The 24,321-nt window shown below is 36.1% G+C and overlaps 2 protein-coding genes across 10 annotated transcripts in view; one reads left to right on the top strand and one right to left on the bottom strand.

Annotated features, from left to right (window-relative positions):
• LOC125653957 (orphan steroid hormone receptor 2-like) overlaps window positions 1-11,030 on the bottom strand; it is a 27,881-nt gene extending 16,851 nt beyond the window's left edge. For 2 of the 6 annotated variants that reach the window (XM_056145254.1, XM_048883635.2), the window contains exons 1-3: window positions 10,906-11,030; window positions 3,582-3,880; window positions 3,140-3,295 (exon numbers count right to left, since the gene is read on the bottom strand). In XM_056145254.1, coding sequence (XP_056001229.1) covers window positions 3,140-3,295; window positions 3,582-3,854 — 429 coding nt within the window. In that variant the 5' untranslated portion in view covers window positions 3,855-3,880; window positions 10,906-11,030. Of the gene's footprint in view, window positions 1-3,139; window positions 3,296-3,581; window positions 3,881-10,638; window positions 10,797-10,905 lie in introns of those variants that run through there. The other 4 variants (XM_056145252.1, XM_048883633.2, XM_056145255.1 and 1 more) reach the window with 3 other exon arrangements.
• The window catches only part of LOC125653958 (EGF domain-specific O-linked N-acetylglucosamine transferase-like), a 27,359-nt gene continuing 14,065 nt past the window's right edge, over window positions 11,028-24,321 (top strand). Inside the window, exons 1-8 of one of the 4 annotated variants that reach the window (XM_048883636.2) lie at window positions 11,028-11,154; window positions 17,446-17,605; window positions 19,125-19,222; window positions 19,700-19,808; window positions 19,912-20,012; window positions 21,599-21,736; window positions 23,701-23,807; window positions 23,930-24,033. In XM_048883636.2, the coding sequence (XP_048739593.2) occupies window positions 17,447-17,605; window positions 19,125-19,222; window positions 19,700-19,808; window positions 19,912-20,012; window positions 21,599-21,736; window positions 23,701-23,807; window positions 23,930-24,033 (816 nt within the window). In that variant the 5' untranslated portion in view covers window positions 11,028-11,154; window position 17,446. Of the gene's footprint in view, window positions 11,155-12,623; window positions 13,300-17,445; window positions 17,606-19,124; window positions 19,223-19,640; window positions 19,809-19,911; window positions 20,013-21,598; window positions 21,737-23,700; window positions 23,808-23,929; window positions 24,034-24,321 lie in introns of those variants that run through there. The other 3 variants (XM_056145256.1, XM_056145257.1, XM_056145258.1) reach the window with 3 other exon arrangements.

The raw sequence follows: 24,321 nt of genomic DNA, 5'->3' as shown, positions 1-24,321 counted from the left end.
ACCACACTCCAGTTTGTGTATGTGTGTGTGTTTGGGGTGAGCATCGTTAGACCCCCCCCCCCCCCCCCCCCTACATAGCCTCTCCCAATGTTTAGTTGAAAAAAAAACAACAAACAAAAAAAAAACGGGGAAAAACAGTGTAGTGCAATGAAGATTGCACAATAAAATAAACAAGATGTGTTTGTGAAACACTGATGTCCCCAGATCACAACAAAGTGGGACTCATGATTATAGTGAATAATTTTCAAAGTCAGAGATCAATTTAAAGGTCAACAAATTTGGAACCAGTGGAAAGGTCTTTTCACAAGAAATGCACATGCTAAATATGAAAGCAATGTCTTATGGTTTAAAAGATATGGCTTACAGTACAATTTTCTAAAAGCAGGTCAAAGGTCAATGATTTTGGGGTCAATGGAAAGGTCGTGCCAAAAGGAATACTCATACCAAATATGAAAGGCCTATCTCTTATCGTATAAAAGATCTGACTAAGGTTAAAGTTTTTTTTGAGGACTTTTTTTTTGAAAACCTAGGTCAATGTCACAAGGTAAAAAATTCTGGTACCAATGGAAAGGTCTTCTCACAAGAAAAGACCCATTTCGTGACTGTACTATTACTGAAAATGTAGACTTGGCCTAATCAAAATGGATGTTGTTAACCTGAAGTGGCCAGGGTCTACCTAGGTGCTAATTGCTATACACAATGAAATACACAGAAAGTACATATATATTTATATAAATATATTTTAAAAATCTGCCAATAAATCCATTGTTTTAGAAAAAAGAATAAAATGTATCAGTTCATTTATTTAAATAGTCTACTTTGATTTGAAATTATTATTGATTTTATTGATACGACCAAAATTATTTTGAGGACGTTAGCCAACATTTCTTGCCAATTTTAGGTAATATCAGGCCACCAGAACTGTTGTTCTCAATGACAAAACATGATTGGCAGATGCAATCCAGGCATTTTGTAAATAACACCAGGGAAGGAAATAAACGCAGAACCGTAGGCACAAATGCTAGTACTGCTACACCTAGAACTTTTTAAATTTCTGGATCCCAAATTCCAACCATCATAAGCTAATCAATAAAGCTTGAATCATTGCTAATTTTTTAAGACATTTTCTTCAAGATACGATTTGATTTTGACTGATTTATTTCTAATGTTTGAATTTTTATTTCTGGTAATTCATCCACTCATACATAATTTTTTTTTTTACTGCGACTTTATTTTTGTGGTAGGTAAAAAGGGTGGATGAGTTTGCAGTTAATTGCAATAAACACCTCAGAGCTCAGATGCCCAGTTGTTGTGCTTGGTCAAATATGTCAGTCAGGGCCTAATTTATCCTACTTAATGGACAGACTGTCTGTTTTCTTGTGGCTAGTAAATTCTGGATTGGGCTACCAAAAATTATGGACATGCATGCCCAGTGGGCTAGTACATATTTCTGGTGGAGATTGTGTTTCCGTTATTAGAGTGTGACTCCTGGTAGGAAATCGGTGACACAACCAGCTCTTACAGGGAAGAAGAAAGTTGGTGCTAAGAAGTATGAGGAAACAAAGCACCCCCCCCCCCCCCCCCCCCAAAAAATGATCTGCATGTTTGGCAGAAGAACTACCCTGGCTTGAATACAATGATGGTCTCATATTTTGCATCTGGTGCAGAAAGGAAAACATGGTAAATTGTGAGTTTGTTTCTGGCTCGGATAATTTCAGAATTGGTTTTGGTAAGGGAACGGAAGAATAGAAAATGGTGTAAGCATTTTATCCTAAAGTAAATAATCACAAGCGGCCGCATCAGACGTTCAGAATGTATGAGCATTAGTTAACAACCCGTTTTTACTTTTTTTAGGATGAGAGTGGTGATGAAGAACTAGAATTAAAACATTGGAGGATTCCAAAGAATCAAGCTGAAATGACAGAATTAGAAGTTGAAAGAGGCCTTGTACTTTCGTCTTAAACTTGTATTGTAATACTTAATAAAAAATCAATATATGCACCCAGGGGTGCATAAGCCGAGTTGCATGGGATACATTGTAAAGTCAGGAATGATGTGGCATATTCATAATTGTGAAGAACTAATTTCAGTTTTAAACTTTTCGAGTTACTGTCCAGAAACCATAATTGTCTGAAGTTTTCAATCTATTTTCGGTCACTGTGACCTTGACCTTTTTTCTCCAAAATCAATTGGGACCTTTCTTTGCTGGTATCCAACAATATATCCAAGTTTCATTTGATTAAAATTAAATTTTTTCGAGTTATCCCCAGGAAACCAATTTTTTTTGGAATTTTAAATCTATTTTTGGTCACTGTGACTTTGACCTTTAACCCATTTTCTCCAAAATCAATAGGGGTCTTCCTTACCTGGTACATGACAATATCTTTAAGTATAATTTGATTCAGATTTAAACTTTCTGAGTTATCATCCGGAAACCAAATTTTTCTGAAATTTCCAGTTTATTTTCGGTCACTGTGACCTTGACCTTTGACCATTTTTCTCCAAAATCAACAGGGGTCTTCCTTTCCTGGTACCCAACAATATATCAAAGTTTCATTTGATTAGATTGTAAACTTTTCTTCGAGTTATCATCTTGAAACCAATTGTTGACGCCCAACTGCCTGCCCGCATCACCAAACCAATAGCCGAGTTCAACTTCGTTGCAACTCGGCTAAAAATGTTCAAACTTGAAATTTAGAATCATTCTTGCATAGCATTTGGGCTACTAAAATTTTATTTGGGCTACCAAATTTTGCACTCTTACTTGCCCGATGGGCTCGTGGTAAAAATCATGCATGAAGACTGGTCTAAGAAGTAAACACTGAGGGGACTCGAATGACCATAATCGTGTTTAAGTAATGAAGGCAAGGTAAGGCATAAGAGCTTCAATAATCAGATCTATATTAACATAAAAGTTTCATAACCCTGTCTTTGAAGGCCAGACTGATGGTAGAGACTTGTAATTATTCTATAAGTCTGTCTATGAAGACCAGACTGATGGTAGAGACTTGTAATCATTTTATAACTCTGTCCATGACGGCCAGACTGATGGTAGAGACTTGTAATTATTTTATAACTCTGTCTATGACGGCCAGATTGATGGTAGAGACTTGAGTGTTTATTTGTTCATAAGCCTTACTTTAAGTTTAACAGCCCAGTCAATGGAGGCCAAATTGGCATTAGGGACCTGGATGACTTGAGTGGGCAGTGCTCCCTCCTTCAACTTGGCTGCCAGTTCTGGAGGGGCCATCAAAACCTGCTGTCCACCATTTGTATTCATGTTGCTTGTCGATGCCTAGAATATTTTACACAAGATAAACATTTATCAAGAGATAAATTTTTAATATTAAAGTTTGAAATTTTACAAATTATATAGCTACAGAAAAATATTTCAGGAATAAAAAAGAAATGTAAACCAACTGAACCATGTCATTGGATCAACCAAAACTGGCAACCCAATTGGAACACGAGTATACAAAATCGTTAAAATTCAACGAAGTCTTTTATATTCGATACCTGCTAATCATCAGCGAAATTTGAGGGGTCTGTAAAATACCACGAAATAGGTCCAAATTTCTCACCTGTAGATTAGAGGCAAAGTTCACAGGTATTGGAAACGACCCTGGGGCTATCGTAATGGTGTGAAGACCTGATACTCCAGCCGAGGAAGACGAAGAGGAATTCACAACACTGGACAAGCTCCCGAGACTGGAGGGGTTAATGACGTGTATTACATTCTCCGGGGAAATCCCGCTGCCGTCCATGGTGATGAAGCGATTTGAGGACACAGAGGAAGCTGTCGAGGGGGATACTACGCTTGACGTGACACCAGGCGTGCCCTCCTCGGAACTCATCAGTTTTCTTGTCTGCTCCTAGTCAGCTGAAAAAAACATTACCAATCGTTTAATTGCTAGACTTTTGGTTTGCCTAAAAGTATCAATGATTTACAGAAGCCATGCTCATTTTCTGAAAATAAATGAATCTGATAAACTATTTCAATACCGTGCCAAGTTTTGAGCAGCTCACATTCATAGATAATACGTCAGTTAATTATGCATAAAGAAAAAATTTAAGGCCAATCGAAACATCTCATATAAATTGTTGTTTACACATCAGCATTGTTAGAAGTTCAGCCACAGTAATACTTGAATGTCTTTCTTTTCATTATATTTTTATTGGTCAAAATTTTTAATATAAGTGTACCATGTAACCTCTTGCATTGATCATAAATATTCTCGCTTCTGAAACCACCCCTAGCGTTCACCCCCCCTTATATTACTGGTACTGAGAAACGGTGCCATTCCCAAAGCCAAAAATCGTTGATTTCCCCCAATTTTCAGACTAACAAGATGTGTTTGTGAAACACAAATGCCCCCGATAATGGACAATTCCGAAGATGGCCAAGGTCACAAGGGCAAATATCTTGGTAGCAGTAGAAATATCTTGTCAAAAGAAATGCTCATGTACAATAGGAAAGCTCTAATATTTACCATTTAGAAGTTATGACCAATGTAAAAAAAAATTAAAAGTAGGTCAAATGTCAAGGTCAAAAGGTTTAATACCAACGGAAAGGTCTTGTTACAAGGAATAATCATGTGAAATATCAAAGCTCTATCACTTACTGTTCAAAAGTTATTAGCAAGGTTAAAGTTTTAAAAAAATAAGTCAAACTCCAAGGTCAAGGGGTCAAAAACGTTGGTACCCACGGAAAGTTCTTGTCACAAGGAATACTCATGTGAAATATCAAAGCTCTATCACTTACTGTTCAAAAGTTATTAGCAAGGTTAAAGTTTCAGACAGAATGACAGAAAGGACAAAAACAATATGCCCCCCGATCTTCCATCTCGGGGGCATAAAAATTCCCAATTCACTTGCCGAGAAACAGATTGCTGACATCGTAATTTACTTAGTCTGAAATGTTGTACGAGTTAATTAATATGTTCACTTCCGGTATTAAATCGAAAGTACAGACCATGGCAGTGCACGTGTTGTAGAGCTACGATTCTAGAACGAGCTTATGACAATTCCTGATGTCTCACAACAGCAAATAGTACAGTAAAAAATTGTTTTGCTCTTTATTTTTTTCTTCTTTTAGCTGAAATCATTTGCCAATATATTGGTGGAAAATTCCCAATTTGTTCGATTTTGACGCTATTTTCCCCAATGGAATGGTTACAGGTACCAGTAGGTAGAAAAAAAAAACAACAACAAAAATGCTGACCCCTCTACCCTTACATTCACTTGGAATGTTTGAAATGAAACCAAACTGAAAACAAGAGGTCCATGGGCCAAATCACTCACCTGAGTCACCTTGGCCCATATTTAAAGATTTTTCTCATATTCACATGTAAAACTTTGATCCCTATTGTGACCCAAACCTGCCCCCGGGGACCATGATATTTACAAACTTGAATCTGCACTATGTCAGGAAGCTTTCACATAAATGTAAACTTCTTTGGTTTTAAAAGATTTTTCCTACATATTAGTATGTAAATATGTAAAACTTTGATCCCCTATTGTGGCCCCATCTGTTCCCTGGGGGGCATGATCTTAACAAACTTGAATCTGCACTATGTCAGAAAGCTTTCATGTAAATGTAAACCTTTCTGGCCCAGTGATTCTTCAGAAGAATGTTAACGATTTCCCATATATATGTATGTAAAACTTTGATCCCCTATTGTGGTCCCACCCTACCCCTTGGGGCCATTATTTTAACAAACTTGACTCTGCACTATGTCAGGAAGCTTTCATGTAAATGTGTACTTTCCTGCCCCAGTGGTTGTTGAGAAGATTTTCAAAGATTTCACCTATATATTCACAGGTAAAACTTTGATCCCCTATTGTGGCCCCAACCTACCCCCAAGGGCCATGATTTTAACAAACTTGAATATGCTCTATGTCAGGAAGCTTTCACGTAAATATCAATTCTTCTGGCCCAGTGGTTTAAATGACCTACCCTATTTTGCATTTTTGTGATTATCTCCCCTTTGAAGGGGACATGGACCTTCATTTGAACAAACTTGAAAGCTCTTCACCTAAGGATGCTTTTTGTCAAGTTTGGTTGAAATAAATTCAGTGGTTCAGAAGAAAAAGTCAAAAATGTAAAAAGTTTACGGACGGTCAGAAAAGCTCACTAGAGCTAAAAAAGAGAGGCCACATCACTCACTTGTGGTCTGGTTGCCGCTGTTGTGATTTTAAAAATATTTTTATCAATCTGTATTCCTATGAAACATTTTGACCCCATTTTGTGGTCCTAACCTAGCCCCAAAGGATAACAAATTAACTGAAAATTAATTCACATTTATAACACAAATATACCTCAACACCAATATGACTAACATGACCTTGCTGTTCTGGTGAAAATCAAGGTCACACATCGAAAATGCATCTTGCCATAAGAAATCTAAATACAAAATATCACAGCTCTATCTTAAATAGTTAGGGATATATTAGGGGTGAATCAATATATCGATATATCGAAATGTACCGGTATACGCCTGTCCAGCGATATACGATACGGTGTTTCGACGATACGATATAATGTTGGGTTAAAAATAGCCCTTTTAATAGTCGGGATCGAAGTTCATAATTTAAAAATGGCTTCTAACAGGAACACGAATCCTCAGACTTTAATACCCGCTTTTACATTGTGACATCAGTGATTCCTCGGACTTAATCCCGCTTTTACATTGTGACACATCGGAGATTCCTCAGACTTTAATCCCCGCTTTTACATTGTGACACATCGGAGATTCCTCAGACTTTAATCCTCGCTTTTACATTGTGACACATCGGAGATTCCTCAGACTTTAATCCCTGCTTTCACATTGTGACACAACGGAGATTCCTCAGACTTTAATCCTTGCTTTTACATTGTGACACATAGGAGATTTCTCAGTTTTTAATCCCCGCTTTTACATTGTGACACATCAGAGATGCCTCAGACTTTAATCCTCGCTTTTACATTGTGACACAATATATTAAACCACTTCATTTTTGTAATTTATATTTTACTTCAGAAAATGCTTAACTACATTAAAAATCCAATATATCGGATATTGAATCAGAAAATATTGTATCGTATCGTATCGGAAAATCTTGAGCAATACACACCCCTAGGATATATGTATATTGATTTGGTCAGAATCTAAAAAGTAGGTAAAACTCCAAGGTCAAGGAATAACAAAGTCTTGCCATAAAAAATGTATCATAATACCAAAATCACTTTAAATAAAACTAGTTCTAATTGTAACGGGGACCGTTACAGATGTTCCCCAAACCTCCCCCAATTAAAAAGTGATGTCCTTGTGAATCTATAGGAAAAAAATCATTTTATTTTAGCCTTTAATTACATGTAGTACGTTCAATATGGTCATTTCAGTACCAAGAAATGAAAGAAAGCGGTGCACGTGCATACACGCGCACGCGTGTATGATTCCGATTTTTTGTTGATGTCGTTCAACAGGCATTTGTATCATATACCCACAGTATGAATTTCATAACGTTTCCACCAAATATAAAGAAGTTATAGCGATTTTAAAATCGTCCAATCAGAAATCAGCACACGTGCATGCACGTGCTGAGCAGTAATTCTAACCACAGCAATTTGTAAGGAGTACCAAGATACATCTAAACCCCTAATATGAATAGAATTTGATGAAAAACAAAAACGTTATCGTCCTTTAAAAATTGAACTTTTAAAAAACGTTGCACGCGCATGCGCGTGTGCGTTGGCATTTTTTGTTACACCAACATATAGATACACATATTGTCTACATATGCTGTGAATATCATCTCATTCGCTTCATAAATAAGATAGTTACAAACGTTTTAGCATTATCCAATCAAAATGAAGCGCACGTGCATGCGCGTGCAAATTGGTAATTTTGACAAATGTAAATCAGTTAAGGGTCTCAATATCTACCTATGATATGAATTTCAAGCCATTTCAATGAACGACAAAAAAGTAAGACTGACTCCAAAGTTAGCGTACAAATTTTGTAATGCGCGTGCACGCGCATGCGTGCGCGTGCTGGCAAAATAACTATTATTTTTCATATGTACAAATGATATACTATCATCCTATTTAGGTTTTATATCGCTTCCTTCAATATTCTGATTTTCCATCTTTTGTACCAAAATTGCAATGCACGTGCGCGCGCGTGCATGCACGTGCAAACAAAATGACTATCACTATGCACATCTACAAACGCTATACTATCATCCTGGAAAGTTTCATATCGATCCCTTTTGTAGTTTCTGAGAACACTACCGGACAAAAAAGTACCGGAGAAAAAGAATAATAATAATAATAACTAGTTCTAATTGTAACGGGGACCGTTACAGATGTTCCCCAAACCTCCCCCAATTAAAAAGTGATGTCCTTGTGAATCTATAGGAAAAAATCATTTTATTTTAGCCTTTAATTACATGTAGTACGTTCAATATGGTCATTTCAGTACCAAGAAATGAAAGAAAGCGGTGCACGTGCATACACGCGCACGCGTGTATGATTCCGATTTTTTGTTGATGTCGTTCAACAGGCATTTGTATCATATACCCACAGTATGAATTTCATAACGTTTCCACCAAATATAAAGAAGTTATAGCGATTTTAAAATCGTCCAATCAGAAATCAGCACACGTGCATGCACGTGCTGAGCAGTAATTCTAACCACAGCAATTTGTAAGGAGTACCAAGATACATCTAAACCCCTAATATGAATAGAATTTGATGAAAAACAAAAACGTTATCGTCCTTTAAAAATTGAACATTTAAAAAACGTTGCACGCGCATGCGCGTTGGCATTTTTTGTTACACCAACATATAGATACACATATTGTCTACATATGCTGTGAATATCATCTCATTCGCTTCATAAATAAGATAGTTACAAACGTTTTAACATTATCCAATCAAAATGAAGCGCACGTGCATGCGCGTGCAAATTGGTAATTTTGACCGTGTAAATCAGTTAAGGGTCTCAATATCTACCTATGATATGAATTTCAAGCCATTTCAATGAACAACAAAAAAGTTAGACTGATTCCAAAGTTAGCGTACAAATTTTGTAATGCGCGTGCACGCGCATGCGTGCGCGTGCTGGCAAAATAACTATTATTTTTCATATGTACAAATGATATACTATCATCCTATTTAGGTTTTATATCGCTTCCTTCAATATTCTGATTTTCCATCTTTTGTACCAAAATTGCAATGCACGTGCGCGCGCGTGCATGCACGTGCAAACAAAATGACTATCACTATGCACATCTACAAACGCTATACTATCATCCTGGAAAGTTTCATATCGATCCCTTTTGTAGTTTCTGAGAACACTACCGGACAAAAAAGTACCGGAGAAAAAGAATAATAATAATAATAAGAAACAGAGTAAAAACAATATGTTCCCAAACTTTGTTTGGGGAACATAATAATAATAATAATAATAAGAAACAGAGTAAAAACAATATGTTCCCAAACTTTGTTTGGGGAACATAAAAATTCAATCTGCACTATGTCAGGAAGTTTTCACGTAAATTTCAACTTTTCTGGCCCATATTTCCATAACTGATCCCCTTTTAAATATCCAAGGATTTGTGCCAAGTTTGGTTGAAATTGGCGAAGTGGTTCTGGAGAAGATGAAAATGTGAAAAGAGTATGGATAGACGGACAGATAGTTTTTCAAAAAATATTAAATGAGTGTAAAATAACTTATGTACGTTATTTTTCAAATATGTGTTTGCACTAGATGCTAACATCTTATGTGTCTTCATTGTTGTAAAGGACAAGCAATGGATTTCAATAAAAATTAATCAGAATACACACAGTGAATGTAAATATTCAAATAGAATAATAGTCCTGAATATTGAATTCTGAACGGATAGCGGGTAATAAAAAAGTTCAATTGTGCTTATAGCTGACAGGTGAGCTAAAAATATCTGATTAGGCTTAAATACAAGTATCCCTACAGTAGCAATATTGCGTGGTGCAGATCACTTCTTACAAAATGTGAATGAAAATTAGTTGTGATAATTTATTTTCCTTGACATTACTGATGAGTTCTGGACCATCCCATTAGTTAAGTTTTGGATCATCCCATTTGTCAAAGGTCCATCCGAGTATCCTACATGGATATTCATATTTTCAGTCTCATGGTGAAATCTTATAATACCCGATTGCTTTTTTTTTCCGGGCCAGTGTCAGAGTATGATTACATCTAAACAGTACTATTTTCTGGAATATTGAGGCTTTTGTTGGTGACATTTTGCAGCATGCAGAAAGACAAGAAGAAATCAATACACAATCCAGACACTAATTAGCATAATGTATGCACATGACCTAGTTCTGTCGCACGTTCTCTCTATAAAGGACAAAGGTCGCGCAGAAGTCGGGCAAAAAGAAAATGGCAGATGTTGTTTCACAAAATGAAGGCATTTATCAAACAGTTATAAAAAACACATTCTCCGTTTCGAAACATTTAAAATATTATTTCAATCACCCTATTCCCCCTCTCTAAAATACACAAACGCGATGACCGTATCGCTAACACAGGCATCGAAAGGTCATGCACTCTTCCCATGTGTTATTGGCCGTGGGGTTATGTTTACAACATGCCAAAACAACAAACGACATACCGTTAGTGCGACCAGATAGGTACAATTTAAAAAAATCTCTAGAAAATCCCAACAAAGTAATTAAATACAACGACAGACACTGATTTTAGCCATATTTGCGGCAACATTTCTGACATCTCCGTCGAGTTCATCGAAATGGCGGCTGCCGAAGCGTTGAAGATCCGGGTTGCCCATGAAAATTTACTAGAAGTACTTCGATGAGCCATTAAGCGATTATATCTGCTCTGTAACAACATACAGTGAAATCTGAACACGATAAATACTCACCTTAATCTGACAACTTCTTGGTATCTCGTAAAAATGTTATAGACTTGATTCCAAGGAATAAAGGTCATAGGTTGTGACCTGCTGCTAAACGAGCTCTGCGTCTTGTGAAGTCTGATTGGTTGGCAATGACATCACGAGTGGGTTTACGCGCGAGAAAACCGGCGAGATTTTATAGCGCACTGACTATCGCGCAATGTAAACAGGAAGTTAGTATGAAAGCATGTCTTGTGTCAGTTGAGGAGTTGTGAGGTTAGTATTCTTAGTAAGTTTTAGCAAATAGTTGTCGTAGCATCGACCGAAATCATTCACCAGAAAAATTATGCAATTTTGAATCAGTATGGAAAATCCGCCCTCTTTTCATATCGTGAAAATGATGCTGAGGTTCTATGATGTTGGCAGTCACACGTAACACATAAGCACAAGCTACTAATGGTCTGTCTAATCACTAGTTTGTTATCAATCGTATGTACTGTCATATTGTGTCATACCTTCTTTGATTTGATTGTTAATTAAACTTACCTTCAGTAGAATTTTGCAAATTGCTAGCTAAGTATTGATTTGGATATAAAGTTTAGTGTATACACACACACACACACACACACACACACACACACACACATATATATACATATATCACAATAAAAATTGCATAGACTATAGACTGTTGTAGCTAGTTATAATGAAAGTTAGAAAATTGCTGACCATATCAAGCTGATGAGAAACAATATTTTGAACGAGAGAAAAGGAAATGTAATGTGGACTACCATAGAGATGAGATGAAGATGTTAGCATATAATAGAGCATGATAGGCAGCTAGTCAGTGACTAGCATAGAATAGAGCAGGATAGGCAGTTAGTCAGTGACTAGCATATAATAGAGCAGGATAGACAGCTAGTCAGTGACTAGCATAGAATAAAGCATGATAGACAGCTAGTCAGTGACTATAGAATAGAACAGGATAGGCAGCTAGTCAGTGACTAGCATAGAATAGAGCATGATAGGCAGCTAGTCAGTGACATGGGACTGTGAAATTGAGAAACTTGTTAAGCTTGTCAGCAGGGTTGGGCAGTTAAAACCGTCCCCGGTTTTAACCAGCGGTTTTAACCGTCCCTGTCAATACTCCCTAAGTGGTCAATACTGGTCAATTGAGATTTAAACTGTCCATTTTCCTATTTTTGTATATTTTTTGCAAAGATAAATTAAGCCTTTTCATTATGATATATGGATCAATTGGTTATCAATAATTTTCATTAGATAATTAGATGTAATTTCATAAGTTTAATATATTTGGTTTGCTGAAACTGTGACCATAATATCTTCAGAACTAGAAAAGAGGGTCACATATAGCATAACTAGACAATAGGATCTTCTTATACATGTACCTGGACAAATTAAGAATAACAGGACATTAAATAAACACAGTGATTTAATATGAATTGGGTGACTGATGCTGTAGATAAACAATGTGTTGCAATGTACAGAGCAGGAGATGTACCTGAGCACAGGAAACAGAGTTGACAGTTGTTAATTAGCATACTCTGGGACCAGAGAGGACCAGTGTACATGTTATTGTTATGAAAACATCACCCCCCCCCCCCTAAAATGTTTATTTAACAGTTAAATGAAGATTTGAAACAATAGGTAGTTCTTGATAAACTAAAGAATTTGAACAAAAATAGAAAACACTTCCCCCATCATACTATTTATGGCTTCCACAAAACATTTTGGAATTTCTATGATATTGTTGAGGACAACAACAAGACCACAGCAAGATGTAAAGACTGCAATGCTGTTGTCAGTGCCAAAGTAATATGGCCACGAAACAGTTTTTAATTTTTACAATAAACTTTTATATCTTCCCCTATTTAATTGAGTCATTTACATTATTTATTTAATATTATGACTTGCAAGTATATTATAAACTGATAGTGCATGTTATGAATTACAGTATTTACCATAATGGCCACTGAAACATTTAAAATAACCAACAACACAGACTATAATGACCAAACAATTTTCAATCAACCAGTATTGACCGGTTTTAACCAGTATTGACCACCAGCCCGGTCAATACTCATATTGACCACTTTTTTGCCAACCCTGCTTGTCAGTGACATGGGACTGTGAAATTGAGAAACTGGTACAGCTTGGAAGCCAGAAAAAAAGATCAGAAATACCCCTTACGGGTAATGCTGAAAAATCAGAAATAAAAGGAAATATTAGTCAGAGCATCCATCAAACTAAAGGAATTAGCAAGGAAGGAAGATGGAAGGGATGCTACATCAAACTTTGGAGTGGAAGCGATTGAAAACACTACACGAAGAGCTGGAGATGAGGAAAGTGGCAGGGTCAAATTGTCACTCATTGGAGGGGCAGCCGAGACCCCAATTGGATGTAAGCAACTGTTCCAAAGTTCCAAGCAATGTAAATATGCAGCTGCTTCACCATGTTCATAAAGTTCCGTTTATTCTGTTCCTTGTTACTATACACAAACATAGTATTATATAGTGAGTTTGAAACTGTTATTCATGAGTTGAAATTAATTCAAAGTAGTTGAAATCACTGAGACGTTGGCCATGGAAGATGTGACAGATGACTTGTTGAAATCAGACAGTTCTATCTTCAGACAGGATAGAAAAGATATTCAAGGAGTTGGAGTTTTGTCACTAATCACTAATCCATGATTCTTTGAAAATGCCATGTGATAACCTTAAAGATGGTAAATTTTGATGACTCAGTCTGGTGTAAAATTGACCTTATAGAAACACTATTAGTTGGAGTTTGTTATCATTCTCCATCTAATACGACAGAGAACAGAAAAGGCTACTCACATGCTGATCATGGATGATGTCAATCTATACCTAATGTAGACTTTGTGAATTGCTACACCAGATGTGGGAAAGAAAGTTTTGAATATAAATTCGTAGACAAAACTCAAAGTTATACACGTAGCTTTGTCAACATGTGAATATGCCCGCCAGAACTGTTCAATGAGGGTCAGACTAAAAACATTCTAGATCTAATCTTTACTGATGGAGAAAATATGGTAACCGATCTGGAATCAATAGCACCCTTAGGGAAAAGTGATCACGTAGGTCAAACCTGGACACTAGTTACACACTTAGGTAAAAGAGACCATCTTCAGAGGGGTTTAAACTACTGGAAAGGAGTCTACGAGGCTATGAATAGAGGTTTATTTGCAACCGACTGGGATAGTGAACTTGAGAATAAAGATACAGAGGAGAGTTGGAAATAATTTAGAGATATAATTGACAGTATTATATTATATACCAAACGCATCCCAATAAAAAAAAAAAACTAAGAAAAAGAAGGGGTGTCCTGAATGGATGACAAATCAATTACGTAAGAGTGTGAAGAAGAAATATGAACTCTACAAGAGATATCTACAGCTAGGAAGAATGAAAGAGTATGACGAGTATAAGAAACAGAGAAATCTGGCTCAAGATTACTGCAAGAAGGCAAAACTGGAATAGGAAAGAAATTTGATAGTGTCTTTCAAAGACCAACCAAAGAAGTTGTATATATGTGAGAGACAAGTAAAAGATGAAATTTGGTGTTACACAGACAGATTGTTGACGGAGGATGACCAAGAAGCAGCAGACATCTTGAATACTTTTTTTGAAGTCGGTGTTTGTGCTCGAGGATCAGGTTCACTCCCAAGCTTTAATAGCAAACTTGAAGAGCACTCTGCACTGAAAGACAAAGACTTTAAATAGTGAAGTGCGATCTCAAAATGCTCGCTAATGACATCAAGATATGGATAGTTTTAAAGACTATATCTAAACGTATGATATAGTTCTCTGTCAGGTTTCCTACATGATGAGTTAAATGTATGATATAGTTCTCTGTCAGGTTTCCTACATGATGAGTTAAATGTATGATATAGTTCTCTGTCAGGTTTCCTACATGATGAGTTAAATGTATGATATAGTTCTCTGTCAGGTTTCCTACATGATGAGTTAAATGTATGATATAGTTCTCTGTCAGGTTTCCTACATGATGAGTTAAATGTATGATATAGTTCTCTGTCAGGTTTCCTACATGATGAGTTAAATGTATGATATAGTTCTCTGTCAGGTTTCCTACATGATGAGTTAAGTGTATGATATAGTCCTCTGTCAGGTTTCCTACATGATGAGTTAAATGTATGATATAGTTCTCTGTCAGGTTTCCTACATGATGAGTTAAATGTATGATATAGTCCTCTGTCAGGTTTCCTACATGATGAGTTAAATGTATGATATAGTCCTCTGTCAGGTTTCCTACATGATGAGTTAAATGTATGATATAGTTCTTTGTCAGGTTTCCTACATGATGAGTTAAATGTATGATATAGTCCTCTGTCAGGTTTCCTACATGATGAGTTAAATGTATGATATAGTCCTCTGTCAGGTTTCCTACATGATGAGTTAAATGTATGATATAGTTCTCTGTCAGGTTTCCTACATGTTGAGTTAAATGTATGATATAGTCCTCTGTCAGGTTTCCTACATGATGAGTTAAATGTATGATATAGTTCTCTGTCAGGTTTCCTACATGATGAGTTAAATGTATGACATAGTCCTCTGTCAGGTTTCCTACACGAGTTAAATGTATGATATATATAGTTCTCTGTCAGGTTTCCTATATGATGAGCTAAATGTATGATATAGTCCTCTGTCAGGTTTCCTACATGATGAGTTAAATGTATGATATAGTCCTCTGTCAGGTTTCCTACATGATGAGTTAAATGTATGATATAGTCCTCTGTCAGGTTTCCTACATGATGAGTTAAATGTATGATATAGTCCTCTGTCAGGTTTCCTACATGATGAGTTAAATGTATGATATAGTCCTCTGTCAGGTTTATGAATGTTTTCACAGAATGAGGAACAGTTTCCACCCCACCCATCCCCGGTTGTCATCGTTATTTTGATCAATGATGGTATAGATCACCGATAAATTTCAAAATATGAAAGGCAAATTAATCCCAGAATTGGATTTTGTTCATTTTTTGTATTAACATGAGACAGTGTCTGATATCTATGAATGATGGCCATGCATGGAAATCAACCTGAACTAGTAATATAGAATAAAAATACTCACCAGTTCTTTGTTTGTCTCAAGTTAATCAGGGCTCCTATTCCAGCCTTCCACCATTAAATACATACATGTAAGAGAGTTTAGCATTGTATTTGACTGTTTAAATTCTTTCAGGAAGTTTGACTTTCCACATCTTCGCTAGCCAAAGGTTTACGATCCGCTCCGCTTCTCTACAAACCCTTGGCAGATTTAGTGCAATTTTCGTAGCCTGAACTTTCAGCATATGATTGGACGCAGGGAAAGTCCTCTGCTCAATCAGAGAACGTGTTACGTTAGATCACGTGCAAAACAAAGGAATTTAAATACTTACAACTGTCCCTCGGCCGTGTATCAAATACATATTCAAACCAATGATGCCACGTGCGCAGTTCAGACTCCTATCTGCATGCATGCGTAAAGAAGTGCATTTAATTTACTACAGTACCGTACCATAAGTTTAATATTAAACATCCCTTGTAATTCGTTGTTTTATGTTTTATCCCAGATTTATACAGTTGCATCAGAGCTATTTTCCTCAATTTGGAATTCACCTTACACACGTGGGGTTATTTTTAGACGTAGACTCAACAACTACATATATTTCATGAGTTCACACATGTTTATTTTCTAAATAATATTCTCACTGATTTCTTTTTCAAGTATGCAATTAAGAGATAGTTAAATTCATTATTAATATTTTGAATGATTTGCATACCACATTGTGTTACTCTCTGAGCACATCCATTTCTAAACAACTTTTAAACAGTAGCTGAAACACGCATTTTCATTGGATAAGCATAATGTAATCCAAACAGGGTTGTTTTCTTCCATCCGCTAGAGGGTGCCACTGAAAGCTACGAAAATTGCACTAAATCTGCCAAGAGTTTGTAGAGAAGCGGAGCGGGATTCATCTTAAACCCTTGGCTAGCGAAGATGGACTTTCCATTTAGCTCAATTTCAGAGTAATTAAAATATCTACCAAGGATTGGACAAATGCATAGAATTTGTAATGAATCATAATTTGTTGAGTTTCATTTTGAAGTGATGTTAACTGTAACATGGTGTTATCTTTCATGTTTTGTGTTCTCCACATCTGTGACATTTTCTGTGATCCACTCACATCTGCCATCTAAGTCAAAATGGGGATTTTTATTGTAGTTTTTATTCTGTGTTAAATCTCCTTGTTACTTGATAATTTCTCGTTCATTTTATGATGAGAGAGAGAGAGTGTGTCGGTGTGCCACGTACAAAGAGGGTAATTAGGTATGCTTTCTTGGAGAGTCCTGATAATTCTAAATGAACACGATGAATTTTAGTTTAACTTCTTTTCGACTTAGTAGAGTTCTTTGAAAAAAAAATTTGAAGGTATTTAATATAATGTTGTTGATATGAGATACTTGATGTGAGAAAAGTGCAATGAGATAAACTGATTCCTATTTATTTTTATTTTCATGACAGAATGAGACCAGCAGGACAGGAAGTCGTATTGTTTCTTTTAGTGTGTGCTGTTTCATGCTGGGAAGACTACAACCTGCCAAGGAGCCACTTGTCCTTCTTTTTTAATAACAACCCAGAAATCAAGCAGAGGTGCCATGAGGAGGATAATTGCCCATATAAGGTACCAGTAAAAAAATCATAATCATACCAGCATGTCAAAAAATCATAATCATACCAGCCTATCAAAAAATCATAATCATACCAGCCTATCAAAAATTCATAATCATACCAGCATGTCAAAACACCATAATCATACCAGCATGTCAAAAAATCATAATCATACCAGCATGTCAATAAATCATAATCAAACCAGTAAAAAATCATAATCATACCAGCATGTCAAAACATTCATACCAGCATGTCAAAAAATCATAATCATACCAGCCTATCAAAAATTCATAATCATACCAGCATGTCAAAACATTCATACCAGCATGTCAAAAAATCATAATCATACCAGCCTATCAAAAAATCATAATCATACCAGCATGTCAAAAAATCATAATCAAACCAGCATGTCAAAACACCATAATCATACCAGCATGTCAAAAAATAATAATCAAACCAGCATGTCAAAAAATCATAATCATACCAGCATGTCAAAAATCATAATCAAACCAGCATGTCAAAACACCATAATCATACCAGCATGTCAAAAAATAATAATCAAACCAACATGTCAAAAAATCATAATCATACCAGTAAAAAATCATAATCATATCAGCATGTCAAAAAATCATAATCATACCAGCATGTCAAAAAATCATAATCATACCAGCATGTCAAAAAATCATAATCATACTAGCATGTCAAAAATTATATTTATACCTGCATGTCAAAAACATTCATACCAGCATGTCAAAAATCATAATCATACCAGCATGTCAAAAAATCATAATTGTACCAGCATGTCAAAAAATCACATTCATACCAGGATGTCACAAAATCATAATCATACCAGCATGTCTAAAATTATATTTATACCAGCATGTCAAAAACATTCATACCAGCATGTCAAAAATTCTTAATAATACCAGCATGTCAGAAAATCATAAACATACCAGTATGTCACAAAATCATAATCATACTAGCATGTCAAAAATAAAAATCACTGCCAGTGTATTATATATATCCAATTGTGACATATGTCAAGTTCAGTTTAAGAATCTTGGTTGTTTTTCATATTTGAGGCCATTGTCAAACAAGTGACTCGAGGAAAATCAGGAAATTTAAATGAGTGGCATGAAGTTGTAAACATTAACCCAGATCTTATAGGTTAGTAATGTCAAAGTTAAAAAGAACCACAATGCCGATCTGTTATACTTTTTATTGAAAGAATTATAGACACTCCACTCCACGCAGTATTTACTGATTTCAGGTGAAGCCCAAGAGCCCCCTTTATTTTCCCCATTAAAATTTCAATCATTGTTTTTTATAATTTACAGGAATTTTTATGTGATAACTAGTGTTTGTATAGAATTTACAGGAATTTTTAATTGAGACCCAGTGTTTGTATATAATTTACAGAGACAACCAGTGTTTGAGATATAATTTACAGGAATTTTTAAGTGAGACTCGGTGTTTTTATATAATTTACAGGAATTTTTAAGTGAGACCCAGTGTTTGTATATCATTTACAGGAATTTTTATCTGAGACCCAGTGTCTGGGTTATGAAGATTTCTGTGACCCGAATAGTCGCCTGAATTCTACTTCCTGTCCAGGTTTGAGCGAAGGATGGTATGTAACTTTTACTTATTTATGTGTGCTGCAAAGCCTTAAGCATTCAAATTGATGTAGGGTTAAATGAAAATAAATGTTTATTCGGTATATACATACATACATACAAACATACAAACATACATTCATAAATACCAAGGATATACCATGAAAGCTTGAAAGCTTATTTCCAAGGATCCTTTGATGCACGGATGTTTGCGCTAGGGGTTCATTAATGTGGGAGGAAACTGGAGTACCCAGAGGAAACCCATGTGTCCGAGCGGGCGACCGCCATACCCTATCACATACAACCACTGCCGATCTGACTGGGATCGAACTCGGGTCGCAGCGTTACAAGGAATAAAAGCATAATGAATACAATATATAGACATACAAAGTTATTTAGCATTATCTGAATGTGTATATCTATTATATACAGGACAAAAGACAAAGCGTCCAGCTGGAACTTATCTGAATGTGTATATCTATTTTATACAGGACAAAAGACAAAGCATCCCAGCTAGAGCTTTTCTGGAAATCTGTGGACTTTGGTTACGTTCTGGAGAGGAGGAGAGAGCTGAAGACGATCTGTGTACCTAGAACACCGGTAGATTAACGTTTATCTTGTCGTGTTGTCGGGATCCGTTATATTGAACTGAGCTAACTCATGTCTGAGAGAATGCATTTGATTGATTGATTGACTGTTACAGGAGGATTCTGCCCTGGAGTGTGTGCGTTACGCGAGGTTTTGTAGAGGGAGGAACCTTTACTTTGATTTCACCAAACCTGGAATGTTTTCCGGACAAGAGAGGTACAAGTGTGAAATTCTAACAGAATATGAGAGATATGGTGGGATTTGTGAAAATCTTCACTTGGGTTATAATTGTAATCCTGTTGTTTTATTTCATGAAGTGTTGTGCCTTATCTTTTGGTAATTTTGGCACCCATCAAACAATTCAGTTGTTTCACAGGTTTTTAGCTCACCTGAGCTAAAAGCTCAAGTGAGCTTTTCTGATCACCCGTATTCCGGCGTCCGTCCGTCTGTCCGTCCGTCTGTAAACTTTTAACATTTTAAACTTCTTCTCAAAAACCACTGGGCCAATTTCAACCAAAGTTGGCACAAAGCATCCTTAGGTAAAGGGAATTCTAAATTGTTAAAATAAAGGGCCAGGCCACCTTCCAAGGGGAGATAATCAAGAAAAGGCAAAAATAGGGTAGGGTCATTAAAAAATCTTCTTCTCAAGAACCACTGGGCTAGAAAAGATGAAATTTATAGATAAGCTTTATTAGGTAGTGCAGATTCTAAATTGTTAAAATCCTGGCCCCCGGGGGTCGGATGGGGCCACAATAGGGGATCAAAGTTTTACATACAAATATATAGGAAAAATCTTTAAAAATCTTCTTCTCAAGAACCACCGAGCCAGAAAAGCTGAGATTTATATGAAAGCTTCCTGATATAGTGCAGATTCTAAATTGTTAAAATCCTGGCCCCCGGGGGTTGGATGGGGCCATAATAGGGGATCAAAGTTTTACATACAAATATATAGGAAAAATCTTTAAAAATCTTCTTCTCAAGAACCACTGAGCCAGAAAAGCTGAGATTTATATGAAAGCTTCCTGATATAGTGCAGATTCTAAATTGTTAAAATCCTGGCCCCCGGGGGTTGGATGGGGCCACAATAGGGGATCAAAGTTTTACATACAAATATATAGGGACATTCTTTAAGAATCTTCTTCTCAAGAACCACTGAGCCAGAAAAGCTGATATTCACATGAACAGTTTCCTAACATAGAGCAGAGTTAGGTTTGTTCAAATCATGGCCCCCTGTTGTAGGATGGGGCCACAATAGGGGATCAAAGTTTTACATACAAATATATAGGAATTTAAAAAAACAAAAATCTTCTTCTCAAGAACCACTGAGCCAGAAAAGCTGATATTTACATGAAAGCTTTCTGATATAGTGCAGATTCAAGTTTGTTCAAATCATGGCCCCCGGGGGTAGGATGGGGCCACAAGGGGGGATCAAGTTTTACATACAAATATATAGGAAAAATCTTCAAATATCTTCTTCTGGTGAACCATTGGGCCAAAGAAGTTCACATTTACATGAAAGCTTCTGACATAGTGTAGATTCAAGTTTGCAAAAACTATGGCCTCCAGGGGTAGGTTGGGGCCATAATAAGGACTACAGTTTTACATGCAAATATATATAGAAAGTCTTCTGATATGGACCAAGGTGACTCAGGTGAGCGATGTGGCCCATGGGCCTCTTGTTACTTTCATTCTGTAAATTTTAACATTTAATGATTAAAAAAGTCCATCAACAGTAATTGCATGCTACACAGTACAGGAGTACATTTTATTGAGTTATATTTAGAATTCATTTTTTTTTATAGATTTAAAGAAAACATGTTTGATACGAGTCTGGGTAATACACAGGATGAGGTTAACACGGGGTTGATTGGAGGTCACTGTGACCTAGATACAGAAGCTCTGAAAGCGGAGGGGGAACACAAGAGTGCCCTGCAGTCCTGGTAAAGAATTACAAAACTACTGTAACGTAATGTAACCGTAAAGCATGACAAAACTACTGTAACGTAATGTAACCATAAAGCATGACAAAACTACTGTAACGTAGTGTAACCGTAAAGCATGACAAATCTACTGTAACATGATGTAACCGTAAAGCATGACAAAACTACTGTAATGTAATGTAACCGTAAAGCACGACAAATCTACTGTAACGTGATGTAACCGTAAAGCACGACAAATCTACTGTAACGTAATGTAACGTAAAGCATGACAAATCTACTGTAACGTAATGTAGCCATAAAGCATGACAAAACTACCGTAAAGAAAAATTACCAAACTGCTGTAACGCAATGTAGCCGTAAAGCATGACAAAACTACTGTAACGCGATGTAGGCGTAAAGCATGACAAAACTACTGTAACGCGATGTAGGCGTAAAGCATGACAAAATTACCGTAAAGAAGAATTACAAATGTACTGTAAGGTAATGTAGCCGTAAAGCATGACAAAACTACCGTAAAGAAAAATTACAAAACTACTGTAACGTGATGTAGCCGTAAAGCATGACAAAACTACCATAAAGTAGAATTACAAAACTACCGTAACGTGATGTAGCCGTAAAGCATGACAAAACTACCATAAAGAAGAATTACAAATCTACTGTAACGCGATGTAGCCGTAAAGCATGACAAAACTACTGTAACGTGATGTAGCCGTAAAGCATGACAAAACTACCATAAAGAAGAATTACAAATCTACTGTAACGTGATGTAGCCGTAAAGCATGACAAAACTACCGTAACGTGATGTAGCCGTAAAGCATGACAAAACTACTGTAACGCGATGTAGCCGTAAAGCATGACAAAACTACCGTAAAGAAGAATTACAAAACTACTGTAACGTGATGTAGCCTTAAAGCATGACAAAACTACGGTAAAGAAGAATTACAAATCTACTGTAACGCGATGTAGCCGTAAAGCATGACAAAACTACCGTAAAGAAGAATTACAAATCTACTGTAATGTGATGTAGCCGTAAAGCATGACTAAATTACCGTAAAGATGAATTACAAATCTTAGACTAGTGTAACGTGATGTAGCTGTAAAACATGACAAAACTACTGTAACGCGCTGTAGCCCTAAAGCATGACAAATCTACCGTAAAGAAGAATTACAAATCTAGTGTAATTTGATGTAGCCGTAAAGCATGACGAAACTACTGTAACGTGATGTAGCCATAAAGCATGACAAAACTACCGTAAAGAAAAATTATACAAATCTACTGTAACGCGATGTAGCCGTAAAGCAGGACAAAACTACCATAAAGAAGAATTACAAAACTACTGTAACGCGATGTAGCCGTAAAGCATGACAAAACTACTGTAAAGAAGAATTACAAATCTACTGTAACGCGATGTAGCCGTAAAGCATGACAAAACTACTGTAAAGAAGAATTACAAATCTACTGTAACGTGATACAGCGGTTAAGCATGACAAAACTACCGTAAAGAAGAATTACAAATCTACTGTAACGCGATGTAGCGGTAAAGCACAACAAAACTAATGGAAATCGGGACATCTTTATGTAGATTCATTCTTGCAAACTGGGTTAAATTGCTTTAGATTAATTTCTCTGTACTTATATATATGTGAGTTAGTTTTTTCTCATGAAAGGATAGATAACATAGGAGATTTTATTTTTAATGAAAAATGTTTTTGAGAATTTCATAGTCGACATACATAAGTGTCAAATATTATTTTACACCAAAAATAGCCCGATGTATTTATTCATTTATATTTCATGTGAAATACATACAGGATATTCAGTGCTTTGTAGTCGGATATGGAATTTATTTCTCAAGAATTACAGGATTTTTTTTTTATATTTTCACAAGTGCTTTGTGAAAATATTAGTTTTATTTAATGGATAAGTTATACTATTTCACTGTTGAAATTGTAATAAATTGTAGGTTTGCTGAAGTTGAACACTTTTCATCTCTGCCTTTCCGTCCAATTCAAGATGGCCGATGTGATATCGTTCTTGACAAACCAACGTATTTCATGAAGTTGGATGCAGGTGAGCATTGTTGACTGGTAGTGCAAAGAAAAAATAACTGCAGAGAGGACATCTCCTCCATTTTATGTAACACTCAGATTCACTCAGATGCAATCCGATTCACTCGTGTGTTTGTCTTACAGGAATCAATATGTACCACCATTTTTGTGACTTCATTAACTTGTATGCCTCCAATCACCTTAACAACTCGTTCTCCACAGATGTGTACGTTGTGATGTGGGATACGGTATGTTTCCATGGTAACCATACAGACATCTTTCATTCAATTCTTGCAATTGTGGCCAAACCATTTTTTATAAGATCAGATCTTGGATCCGCTTTAGTAGAATGTAATTTTATGTTGTTCTATAATATAACCAGAGCTGACTGAACATCTGATTTTCGTATGATTGCCATCATCTCTTGCGACAAGGTATTAGACTCTGAATTATAATCTATGGTACCTCAGCTAGATAAAGATGATTGATCATTGGGCCAAAGAAAATAGATCTTCTGATTTGTAGGAAGTAAAATA

This window comes from Ostrea edulis, chromosome 7, assembly GCF_947568905.1.
Source record: "Ostrea edulis chromosome 7, xbOstEdul1.1, whole genome shotgun sequence".
NCBI classification, from domain to species: Eukaryota; Metazoa; Mollusca; class Bivalvia; order Ostreida; family Ostreidae; genus Ostrea; species Ostrea edulis.
Note: the sequence above shows the minus strand (reverse complement) of the source record. Positions and strands in the feature narration are given on the sequence as shown.